The 12,840-nt window shown below is 39.0% G+C and overlaps 1 protein-coding gene across 2 annotated transcripts in view; it reads left to right on the forward strand.

Moving 5' to 3' along the window:
• KCNIP4 (potassium voltage-gated channel interacting protein 4) overlaps positions 1 to 12,840 on the forward strand; it is a 357,626-nt gene that overhangs the window by 112,992 nt on the left and 231,794 nt on the right. Inside the window, exon 1 of one of the 2 annotated variants that reach the window (XM_075708932.1) lies at positions 11,073 to 11,172. The exons of the other annotated variant lie outside the window; for it this stretch is intronic. Within the exon in view, the coding sequence (XP_075565047.1) occupies positions 11,073 to 11,172 (100 nt within the window). Of the gene's footprint in view, positions 1 to 11,072; positions 11,173 to 12,840 lie in introns of those variants that run through there. 2 annotated transcript variants of the gene reach the window in all.

Genomic DNA, 12,840 nt, shown 5'->3' on the forward strand with positions numbered 1-12,840 from the left:
GACTGCGAGTCTCCATGTGCTGGGGTTTTTCAGTGAACATGATCATAGTACGTATTCATATGAGTCAGGGATACATGCTGACCTCCATTAAATACTGTACACCTCAGATAATTTTGCTGGCTGCAGCTGATCTGAATTTGAGGGGCTAAATGAGCTTATATAAACAGTGATATTCAGTGGTTTCCAAACAAAACAGAGAGCATGTCCCCACCAGACCTTTCAGTTCAGTCATGTTCCACTTAAATAGAAAGAATCACTGAATAATTTGGGTCAGAAGGGACCTTTACAGATCATGTAGTCCAAACCCAACATCCTTCTGACTTGCTTCATTTTATTAACTCTTATCATTTAGATTATGATACACCTGGGATGATTTTCTGAATATATACAACACCACAGTCAATGCCTAGGGAAGCTTTTAACTGAAACGAGGAAAAATAAAGGAAAGAGTACAATGAAAAGCAAAGTAGTCAGTAGTCAGTTTTAATGAGAGTTATGTTTTTCACAGCTGTGGAATAATTTAGAATTTATTTTGGATGATTCTGAAATTTCTACATTTGTATGTTAGGAAAAATACATTTCCCGAAACTTTTTTTTTTTCTTTTTTGAAAAACTGTTTTAAATATAGCTGGAACATTTTAGATAGTCAGTTTTCCAATTAAAAAAATGCACCAGAGCATCATAAGTAGGATGTATATGAAAGAACATATGAAAATTGACTGCTTCAAAGAATTCTAGTAGCTTCAGTTGAAATTTTTTAGACTAGATCTGCTTCTGTGAGGGACAGATTTACAGAGATGTATGAAAATGAGAAGAATAAACAGGCTCAAATGGCAGTGAAAGAGATTGGGAGAAACACTGGTTTGGGGTTGGGGTCAACTTCTAGAGATTGGTAAGTATTACAGTTCTTGGCAGGGGCTGGACTCTAGTTCTTGTTATGTTTTTTTAAATGTCTGTCAGTAAAGTATAATGCAAAACACTGGACTAAGTGGATTCCTGAGAGCCCTTAAAATTCTACAACTTTATAATTCTGAATCTGCAGAATTCTTTGAAAAATATCTTTGGTCGATGTTACTCTCTTAACTATTTTTTGCCAGCTATATTTTAAAACTTCTTTCCCAAAGCAATATTTTTGTTTTGTTATTGTTTTCTTGCATAGGCCGTGTTTTCTAAGGGTCCATTCAACTTAGTGATCCCATTTTTGAAACTTGAAGTGTAAGGTCTATATGTATTTAGCTCTCAGCAGAGCTATGTGCATCTCTGACGGTGATCACTAAAATATTGCTCTGGTTTCAGATCATTATTACATTAAATTTTTAACTTGACACTTCTATTACTTTTGCAACAATATGAAGTAGTGTTTTAGGAATAGGACAGATTTCAAAGCTTCATGCACAGAACAAGTTTCACTGATATAAGTCATCAGAATGAATAATGACTCCCTGTAAATTGTGCAGTTTTTCAAAATGTCTCTGAATTTATTCTGGATCATTGGAAATGGTCCCCACATGAAAGAAAAAACCCCACAAACTGTCTGCTAACCTTCCCTGCCTGCAGAACTCCTTTGATTATAGGAAGATCTCAAAAGCTCTCATACCTAGTTAAGTATCAGGTTGTAATATGCAAAATGTTTGGTTCTTTTACAGTCCACTTTATTTTTTTAAAATGAGAATCTGTGAAATGCCTAATATTGATGACTTTTCAAAGCCACTATTACTAAGAAACTACTAAGCACATTAATTAAAATCTCATTGATAAGGATCAGAATTATTCTGGCATCACAAACTTAATATTGTTAGAGCTGGCATATAAATATTTAGCTTGGGAGCATATCATCATACTCCTAGACTCCACAGACTTTTGTACCTATGACTTACAGCTTACCAGATATAGGAACTATAGCATAGTTTTAAAAGTCATTCTGGGTACTCTCTGAATAGTACATCAAATAATTCATTGGTATTTTCCCTACATTTATCAAAACAAGGTACTCCACTATTTTTACAGAGGCTAGCAGTTGGGTTAAATCTATTATTAAGAAAAAAGCTACATCCTGGGCTTTCTTTTGTAGCATTTTATCCCATGTTTGCTAGAGCCTTACTTAACTAACATATTGTAAGACCACCTAGCAAGAATACAATGTAAATGGATCTGTGAAAACACATGTGATGGAAGTTCAGTTCTTCCTGTAGTCAAAACCAGCATATTCTATCTGCATGTATGTTTTTTAAAAATATGGAGAAACTACCTATGTAGAAATGACAGAACTATCAAAAAGAGCATGGTGGAAAGCCACAGCAAAGAAGATGTTTGTTAGGGTGTCATTGGTAATGTATTGAAGACCATACATTCGGCCATAGTTGAGCATAGTTGAGAATCCTAATATTGAATGGGTAGAATGTCACATGCGGTTCATACCAATATGTTATTCATTGAGAAGTGAATGTATGTTTCTGTATTTTGATAAATTCAGAGGATGCTTTGTCTTACTGTACCAGTATTTCTGATCCATCCATCGCTTGGCAGTGTAGAAAAGATTACACTAATATTTCACTTTGACAGTGAGATACCAGATAGGAAGAGACAGTTAATGTGTGACATGGATAAAGAACTGGTCTGATATCACTGTCACTTGACACACAACTAAATTGTCAAAATACAGTAATCTGTGGCTCAACTGCAAGGTAGTCTCTACTGCGATAACAGTTTAGAATGGAACCTGGAAAAAGCAGAGGCAAACTTTCTCTTTGTAATTTGGTATTCATATTTCAAGTGATTAGTGCTGGAGACAAAGGAGAAAAATGAGAACTTCATCCAAAAGAGGAAGCTACAGAATGACACATGCTGTTAGTGATTGGCAATGTCAGCAGAAAATAGTGTAAAGATACAAAACAGCCAGAGAAGATGAAGAAAAACTATACTGAAATGAAAAGTGCTGCAGGCAATGAGATGAAAATACTGCTTCAAAAATAAAGACACAAAACTCTGCCAGCTGGAAGTAGTCAAGCCCACAGGCCATGGCAGGCAGATTGCTAAACACGCGCCAAAAAGTCATGGCTTTAGGTTTGTAGGGTATATAGAGGTATAACCATGGGAAAAATCCTGAGTCTGGTTCTATTGCTGGGAGGTGGAAGACATGCAATGGGATACTGCAGGGATCCTATGTAGGGTTTGGATGGATGCGTACCACAGCTCAGCTCTGCAGGATCCTTTCACTGAAGAAGCAGTGCAGCCTCCATTGTGGAGAAGGTGGATTTTGGGAAACAGAAGAAAACTCATCTTGCCATCTTCCTATAGGCTGCCTTCCTCATATGCAGCAAGACTGAAAAGAAGTGGTGGACTCTGCTCCAGCCATCAGTACTGCTGCATTATATTTCCGTGGAATAGCTCTCTACTGGCAACGGCCTTTGCTCCTGTAGGTTGTCTCTGCCAGACACTGTTGGTTTCTTTGAATATGGAGCTCAAGTTTTCTCTTCTGATGCAAACACTGCAAATGTGTCAGAGGGATATTCCTCAGAGGGAAGAAAACCCAAAGAATGGCTGAAGTTACAAAGGAGGAATTTTGCTTTGAAGCGTATTGATAATGCTGAAGAATGTAAGATGCGAATCGCTGTTACCTCCAGCCACTGCCATGTTGTGTATATAGGTATCTATATATTTAATTTCACAGTTCTCTTGTCCTCTGATAAGGCTATATTCATGGCTGAATCTAAATTACATTCTAAAATTAATTTGTAGGTAGCAGTCTTAGGATGCCATTTGAACCCTATCTGGTTCCCAGCTCCTTCTTCCATACTGCTCTTTCTTTAGCTCTGTTCAGTTTTAGACTTTACTGTTTTCGCAGGTGATATCAAAATATTGGTCTGGAGCTCTTTAAATTACTTTCTTTTTAACATATCTAGCACAATTTCAGCAGTAGTATTTTTCCAGACAGAGAGCACAGACACAATCTACTTGCTTCAAATACATTTTTAAGTCCTTCCATGTGAAGGAAAGCATTTAATTTTTGTTTGTTTTACTCTGCAGAATATTTTAATCACCTGACAGCCTGTGGAAATTAATCCTTTCTCAGTCATGTAAACTGACAGACAGCTGGGTGAAAGAGTTTTACTGGACCATTATGCACTGTATGCATCCTTTGATGCCTGTCCTTACAATGCTCAACCTTGCTACTTGAGTAGGCCCTTTTATGTTTTCAACAGATGACAAGAAAATATGGGCTCTCTTACACACTGTAATGCTATCGGTGCTAATAATGGTAGCAAAAAGTCTCATGGAAAAAGCTTGATCTTTCTTTGTTTCGTGGTAGTCTATGCTTTAAACATGGCAGACCTGGGCCACTCAGAGCCCTTAAGTGACCATACCATATCTATCCGTGCCTGCTGTCGTCTTTTATCTATCTGTCTCCCTTTAATTACTGTAACTCTGGTTTAGTGTTTTCATTCTTTATTCTTTTTTATAGCTGAGGAACAGACACATTCTCAGAGTCATCTACCCCTTAACTCTACTTTCTCATGTAAATTGCACAAAACGGAGCTATGGTTGCCTGTCGGTCTTGTTTTTCTACAATGAAGTAATGGATTTGCACAGATCCTAGTCATTTTCATGGTGGAAGAGAATATGGGGATTGAACATCAATCAAAAAACTGATGAGGCATTCAGAGAATGCAATAGGAAACACAAAATAAAGAAATACCTAACTGTAGTGAGGCTTTTCAGGCATCCCACTGGTTTTTTGTTTGTTTTGACAACTGAGGTTCATTAAATGTCATATTTCATATTGGTTTACATTTCTGAACTCCCTGGAACATTCGGAGCTCTCTTCGTCATATCTTGCCAGTGAATATAAAAGCAAAGCAAATATTATCTGGCCTCTTGCAGAAATTCTTATAGGATATTAAAATGAAAGAGCAACACTCTTTTGACAGTTTTAAAGATTAATATGTAAACAAATTTCAGTGACTTGTTTGTTCTTTGTGTCTCCACTGGGTCTGTCTTTGGTCCTGAAATTTTCATGCCATTTTGGAAGGTTACTAACTCACATAGAAACATGTTCACCTTCCAGACCCAAGTGGATAAGGTGTAAGTCAAGACCTAATCTTTCCAGTGCAGCTAATCTGATTTAAATAAAAACAGCTTTCAAAAATCATAGAGTGATGAGGACTAAATAACCAATAGAATTACTAATCTTTTAAAAAAGAAGTCATATTTTTGGTATGCAGATGACCACATTATAAAGAAAAATATTCACTGGACACCAAGAGTGTAATAACAGAGGATGGAAGTGGTAATACAGGCATTTATGTTGCATAAAGACAGGAGAGGGGGAGAGAATTTAGGTAACGAATAATTTCCTGCCTATTAATTTAAGAGTAGCTCTGCTGAGTGTCATGCTGAAAGTCTCCAAGTCTTGGTGCTCAATGCACAGAAATCTTCTGTTCATTTAAATAGTAAATGTCACTACTTTATGTCTCTCTGGACTGTTGCACTAACGTTCTTCAAACCTATGCTGTAAAGACCACACATGCAGCTGAACTAGTTAGGACTGCCTGCTGAGACTGCTAACCCAAGCATTTGTTTCTGTACAGTTGTTCACATAGAAGGGCCATCTATCCTTGTCAGCTGGTTTAAAACAACCATTAACAATCATTGAGTATCAATGAGATAAACATTACTATTGAACATATTGTTGGTATAAGTTATTTGTAAGATGTTTTTTCACTAGGAGAAAAATGGTACAATCCCCATTGATTCTTCAGGCATCCTAATACACCCTTCAGTGAGTTTCTCTAATAAGATGGCTTAGCATCACCCTCCTACGAAAACAAAACTCCTGGCAAAACTAAGACTCTGATGTTTGAACCTACAACAAGTTTGCTTCGGCACATGGATTTGTTTTTATCAGGTTCATACATGCTAGAGGTCTGCAGGGAAAAAAAAAGAAAAGAGACAACGTCAGGTTGTTAGGAAGAAACTTGTTGGTGCTCCAAGTAGGTTAATTGGGCAGAGTTGGAAACTCTGTTTAACTGCTCAGTATTCTCTAAAAGTCAACAGTGATTAGGTGTGGCAGTAGTGTGTTAAGACTGGCCTTGAAGGTGATGGCAAATATTTTGTGTATGATGAAGTGGATTCATTAGAAATGTAAAGGGAGGGCTGAGATAGCTGGAGTGGTAAGCCAGAATGATAAGCTTTGCAGCAGTATCCTGAGTGGATAAAAAGAGGACCAAGATAGCACTTGACAAGGACAGAAAAGAGACAGTCACAATAGTTGAGGAGCAAAACCATGGAAGTCCAAAATAAAATTTTAGTTGTCTAACAGAGAAGAAACCATTGAATCTTAGAGCTGTTGCAGTGAACACATCAGATATACCCTGGATTTGAGAGCATAAAGGGAGAAATAAATGAGAGGTGATACCTAGGTTAAAGGGCTGCAGGGCTGACAGGGCTAGGAAAGTTTTAGTGAAACTACTTGTGTCCCAAGCATCAGCTCACGCACTCACACTTTGGCAGAATAACAGAGTCTCTTGAACAATACTGACTGACTGGAGGTGTGGGTCACATTGTATTAACAGGCCTGGTGAGGCATAGTGAGATAACCTGCTGGAGACCTGGTACCACCTGTGACATCCCACAGTTCTGCGAGGCATTGAACATGAACTAGTTGAGGCCATGTGTCATTCAGAGCAAATTAAAGCACATATCATAAAACACCATCCCTTGACACACTCGGACTATCTCAAAATTTGAAATGAAACTTGCTGCATTAGTTCTTCATTGCTGAAGATGCATAGGAGTTTTACAAATGACAGTTAATAATCCTCTTGAAATTCTATGTGATAGGATTTTCTCTGTAGTTCGGAAAATGATCAATATGTTCCCTCAAGTGCAAACACTTGAAAAATCATTAAGTTTCTTAGGAGAAAAATCCTTGCTAATAAATAGGTAACACAAACAAATCATGAGAACAGTTGAGCTTCATCTGTGGAATTACAACAGCCAAGTATGTTTTAGCTTCAGTTTCCACAGAGAGTTTTAAAATATAGTTGTCTGACATTTTTAAGACATTGAACTTTTTTGAAGATTTTTTCTTTTCAATGAGGTTTAAGGACCTCCAGTAAAGATGGAGTTATTGCAATGGTGTTTTTCTATGTGATGAAAAAATATCTCTCTTCTAATGACATATAGTTCATAGTCACAGTTAATATATCTGCATCCATATCCAGAAATATACACTACCACATTCAGGGAGCCATATTTTCACTATATGGAAAGGGATAAACTTGAAATATAATTCTATTTTAAGGGATCCAGAATATCCACATACTATTCAGAAGATAATTTAGAATAACTGACATATTGTCAGATTTTGTGCTGCTTCTGACACTTAGAGCAACCCAAAACCTTTGAAGAGTGATGTTATGATATTATCCAGATCTTCAGATGTACTTTTCAACTGGGATTACGTCTCAACTGGCTGGTGAGGATGTTTATGTCAGAGTCTTTGAAAAGCCTGCTTATGAATATTATAGTACATAATTTTTTCTATTTTAATCTGTTCTGTAAAAACACAGGATTTATGCATTGCCATCTAAATACATGCCAAGTGTGAAGAGCCAGAACTTCTGCTTCATGACTACATCTTGCCCCCCCTCCACGACCAGAGACAATTTGGGTGAGATACAACCTCCATGCTAGGCCATAAAATTGTTGCTGCTTGCTGACATGGGGAAAAATATTATTTATCTTTGTAATAAGTTGCAGGGACATCACTTCTAAAGCAATCATTAGATTGCTCTAGCTTTGCAGCATGATTTTTACCTTCATCATATCCATGCTTAAAAATATTACTTAGGTTGTTCTCAGTCAAAATCAAGAAACTGTAGCTTCTATTAGAGGTTCTGTTCTCAGTCAAAATCAAGAAACTGTAGCTTCTATTAGAGGTTCTGTTCTCAGACTTTATGTATGACATGGGACTCCTGCTGGTGCTGTTCCACTTCAGCTTCCTCTTGCTCTGCATAAGCGTCCTCTTTAGGACAGGCACCCAGCTCTGCCAGTTAGCTCTAGCACTAACTACCCCCCTGCCAATGATACCCTTCCCCAAAATCTGTTAGTGCAGCAGTGCATGTGTGCATCCCACTTTGCTTTATGCAAAGTCATCAAGGTTAGCTCGGATCGCTAATCTGAACTTTTTAACCAACTCCAACTGCTTTTGACTTATGCAGACCAGGCTCCAATAAACTATTTTACTAGGTGGTAAGGAATATCAGCGGATAGTAATCATCCTCCTGGAAGCCATGATGAACACCTGCAGGTGGCTTAACAGCATCCAGATGAATATGAGCACATAAGAAAAGGAAATGTAAGAAAGAAATATAACCATTGCTGAGAGTCCATCAGTAGACCCACTCATCACTTTTCAGTCTAAATTGATTGGGTCTTTTTTTAACATTAACATTTCATGATACATAGCATTAAGCAATATTGCAGTAAGGTTAATGGTATCAAGGATCTTAGTCATAGTAATGTAAATAGAGTCATTGTATTTTCGTTTAGAGCTCCATCACTGGATGAGAAGTGACCATTTAGATATGTCTATAGCTCATAATATAACTAGTGACTTCAATTTAATATATTTACTCTCATGATAAAAACTAAGAACCTGCAAAATGCTTTGATGAAAAGGAGACAGCATCTATAACACTTTCTAGGCTGAAACCTTTTATCTGCAGTTATATGTAAGAAAAACACAGCTACCTGCTGTTGTGTAAAAAACACCTATATGGCATGGTAATTTATGCATTAATATCTTTCCTGCCATTCCTATTTCCGACATTCCTACTTATCTTGTAGACCTTTTCCAAATTTAATTCCACAATATATTAAGGCTTGGGTATTTAGACAAGAGCGAAAATAGGGTTTCAATATTTGTATGTTAGCTATATTCTTCCTATCATGTTTTGATAAAACTGTATGGGTAAATGAAGATAACTTACTTTTTTTTTTTTTAATGGACGGCAAAGAAGAAACCAACAGGCCGCTTCACTGGTTTTGGCAAGGTACTTGGAGAGAGAAATAATTATGTCATGAAGTTTGTAACCCTAGCTGTCAACAGAGTCAACTCCACTTTTAAGCAGGCAGGAATGCGAGCATTCATTTCATTTTAACATTTTCAGTAGACCAATATTAATGGAAGCTATTAATGAGAATGAGTATGTCAGTTCATGTGGCAATGGTGCATGCACCCAAACACAACTTGTATCAGCCTTTTGAGTAAAGGCATATAGATTGCAGAGGTTACGTTGCTGGTGGTGATAAATTAGCCCATTTTAGTCCCACATTGAAGGAGAGCTGGACCTACTGTCCTTAAAGCCATTGATAAGATAGCTTAGAGGGGAAACATATTTAGCCTTGTTTGGAACAAGGATTAAATGAGAAAGAAGATGACTGTAAGGAGGAAGTTTTCAGCAAATAAAGGTAAAGATACCCAAGGAAAAGCGGCCTGCATAACTAAAACAAATACAGTATTTAGGATGGAGTGTTAAACCTTAGGTTTTCTCACAGAAAAAGTCTAAGCAGCTTCAGGGAGTCCAACTCTGAGCAAAAAAGCACAGAGTAGTGACATGTGAGCATTACGCTGTATGGGTTTATCTATCTACTGTAGGAAGAAAGGTACCTTATCTACTGCAACTTATGTCTAATTCTAATAGCCCCCTTACTCCTACTTCATTCCACTGTTTCCAGTAACGGAAACAGCCATCATAATGCAAGTATACCTGGGGGACTTAGAAGTGGCTGCCAGTTCTCACATGACACAATGACTTTTTTTGAATCTTATCCAAGGAAAGGAAGAAACCAAGCCCTTGGCAGTCACTGATTCCAACCGTGTGGGGGACAGTACTCTACCAGACCGGATTCAATTTGTTGCAATTACTCCCCTTCTCATTTTTGCTGCAATAGAGACACTGTTTTTCTAATGTAAATTCTTTCTTAGAAGCTAAATTATTAAGGGCTTTAAAGAGTAAATCCTTACCATGACTAGTGTTGTGTGCCACGTAACAACGCCAGTGCCGCACGCTGCTGTAGATAGGCCAGCGGCTGTTACTGGTGTAAGACGCCAGTTCAGTCCTGTGGTCAGTATTTGTGTATTTCACCACTGATATTTTCCGTGGAAAAGACGTTGTTTAGCAAATGTTACTGAAGTGAGAACCCTGGAAAAATACTGAGCTTGCTTTTCCTTCTCCTTCTCAATCCGTCCTTTTCGATTTGTGTTTTTCCAAATAAGCCCACGTAATAAGCCTTAAAGAATTGGAGACAGCGTACTTGGGGGTTTGCTTTAATTACAAAAAAAGGATTCTGAATTCTAAGATTCTGAATGCTAAGTGTAAAACGCTGCGTATCGCTTGCCACATGCAAGAGTCTGTACCTCCCAGCGCTGAGGCGGGTATTCGCCCGGCGGAACTAACTGCGAAGTTGGTGAGCGGCCCCCTGCCCCATCCCTCCCCCAGCGCAAGCAGAGGACGGGGTGAGGGGCGCCTCTGGCCCCGGCTCCCTGTGAGCACCTTCCCAAAGGCAGCGGCTGCATCCCGCATCCCGCATCCCGCATCCCGCATCCCCGCTCTCGCCGCTGCCAGGCCCGTGCCGCCCCTCGGCGCCCACCGCGCGTCCCGGTCCCCCGTTTCCCGGGCAACGGGCTCTCCGCACCGATGCCGCCTCCCGCCGCGGGGCCCGAGGAGCGGCGGCGGCCCCGGCTCCCGCCCAGACGCGCCGCCGGCGGCTTTCCCGGCGACATTTCCCGGGTGACCTCGGGGGGGTCCCCGGGGCGGCCGGCCCCTCGCTTCCCGCATGGCTGCGGGGCCGCGGCGCAGCCGGGTGATGCCGGCAGGCCGGAGCGCAGCCGCCTGCCTCTCCCGGCCTCTGCTCGGGGAGACAGGATGTGTTCCCTGCCGCTCCCCTCCCGCTCGCCCCCTTCCCTCGCAGGAGCCTTCTGCGCCTAGTTTGATGGCTTTGCAAAGAAAGCCAGGCAGAAGAGCACTTTCCTCGGTGGCGGTGGTCAGACCATGACCTAACTCATCATGAACTTGGAAGGGCTTGAAATGATAGCAGTTTTGATCGTGATTGTGCTTTTTGTTAAAGTGTTGGAACAGTTTGGGCTGATTGAAGCAGGTTTAGAAGGTAAGGGAGTGCTTTTCAGTGGCTTGTCATTTTTCTGTTCTGGTTATTCTCTTGCGGTGAGGCAAGGGGCACCTGTAAACTGGATGTAAGGCGCTACCTGAGTCACCCCGAGGGTGACGTGCACATCAGCGGCTGTGTGTTGTTGATGCTAAAGTTGCGGTGATTTTCTTTCATGGGAAAAATAAACTGGTATCCTGAATACTGCAAGTAGGAACTTAGATGGAGAGAGAAAATGCCTTGAAATCCGAGTCTCTTAATTCCTGTTTTAAATCTGCAAATTTAAAGTAGTAGAGGTCAAAGCAGATTTCAGGATGTTAACATGCAAATACCATTCTATTTCCTTAAAATTGTATTGTAATCTATTCAAAATTGTCTTGTAATCTATTCATGTTAACATCGTCTGTACTGGGATTGTTATAATACCAAGATATATCTTTTATAGTATTTAAAAACCTGTTGAATATTTAATTTACTGTTAATATTTTAAAACGTGCTTGAGGAAGAACTACAATACTCAGATTCCAAATAAGCAACTTGAACATTCACTTAGGGCAACCAAATGCAAGTTTTGTTGCTTGATGCTTTGTTTATCTCAGACAGATCACCTCCTTTCTTCTTAGCAATATTGTGTATAAAGCAGTAAAAATGAAAACAAGGAACCTTGCTGTATTTTAAATGTGCTTTTTATTTGTAAAAGCTAGCAGAATAGTGATTATTTTTACCTTATTTCTAAAAGTGCTGTTATTCTTACCATATGAAAAGTTAGTCTAAAAAAACATTGATTGTAGCATGGTTGATAACGTAATGATATTCATTGCATCCCAGTGTTTTATTAGGTTCCAGACTGAAATCATCTGTTTCTCAAATATTGAAGAAATATTGTATTCCTAAATCTTCCTGTAAGCTAGCATTTGAGTACAGTGTATATACTTATGTCTATGAAAAGGGGAACTTTGTTGACTGAGAGATTGTGGTTTCATGTGTTAACGAGTAAGAATATTAGCAAAATTTGCTCCCATGAAAAGGTCAAAAGTAATCCTGTTTATGTAACCCTTTCGAGAAACGCAGTGATTTTAAATAAGGAAGTTCACTCAACTGTTTCTCTGTCAGTGTTGCTGTCTTGTGTGGACTTGCTAGTATTGATTACAGAATCTGAAAACCCTGCAGGGACTCATAAAAATGTGTTATCAAGTGCATTTTTATAAAGAATTTATGTATCCATTAGAGTGCATTATATGGAGTTTAAATGTCAATGGAGAGATGTATGAAATGTATGAAATTCTACTTTTCTTTTTGGTTTGTGATCAGTTGTAAATAGAAATGTCAAACAACTTGAGAAATGTTATGATAAAAGTTATCTCCGGCATTAGAAGCTGAAGAGATTCAGAAAAAAAGGCAATATTTACTTTTTAGGTTGGTCAGCAGGTTTGTGTGTGCTCTGTCGAGTCTGATTGTCACATCTGGTCGGGTTCCCAAGCAAAATTTAGCACTTGATTGTTGTCTCTACTTGTTTTAATGGCTAGGGAAGCTGATAATGGAAAGACAATTAGAAATATAGTAGAGCTGCCTGTAAGCGGTTGTAAGATTTCTGTAAGAAATAAGTTTCTCATGCAGCTGCCTGTTTTGTCCGCCTCACTAGCCAAAAACTGGAAGTCTGTGTGTGCAGAG

Source organism: Pelecanus crispus, chromosome 4 (assembly GCF_030463565.1).
Source record: "Pelecanus crispus isolate bPelCri1 chromosome 4, bPelCri1.pri, whole genome shotgun sequence".
In the NCBI taxonomy this organism is placed as follows: domain Eukaryota; kingdom Metazoa; phylum Chordata; class Aves; order Pelecaniformes; family Pelecanidae; genus Pelecanus; species Pelecanus crispus.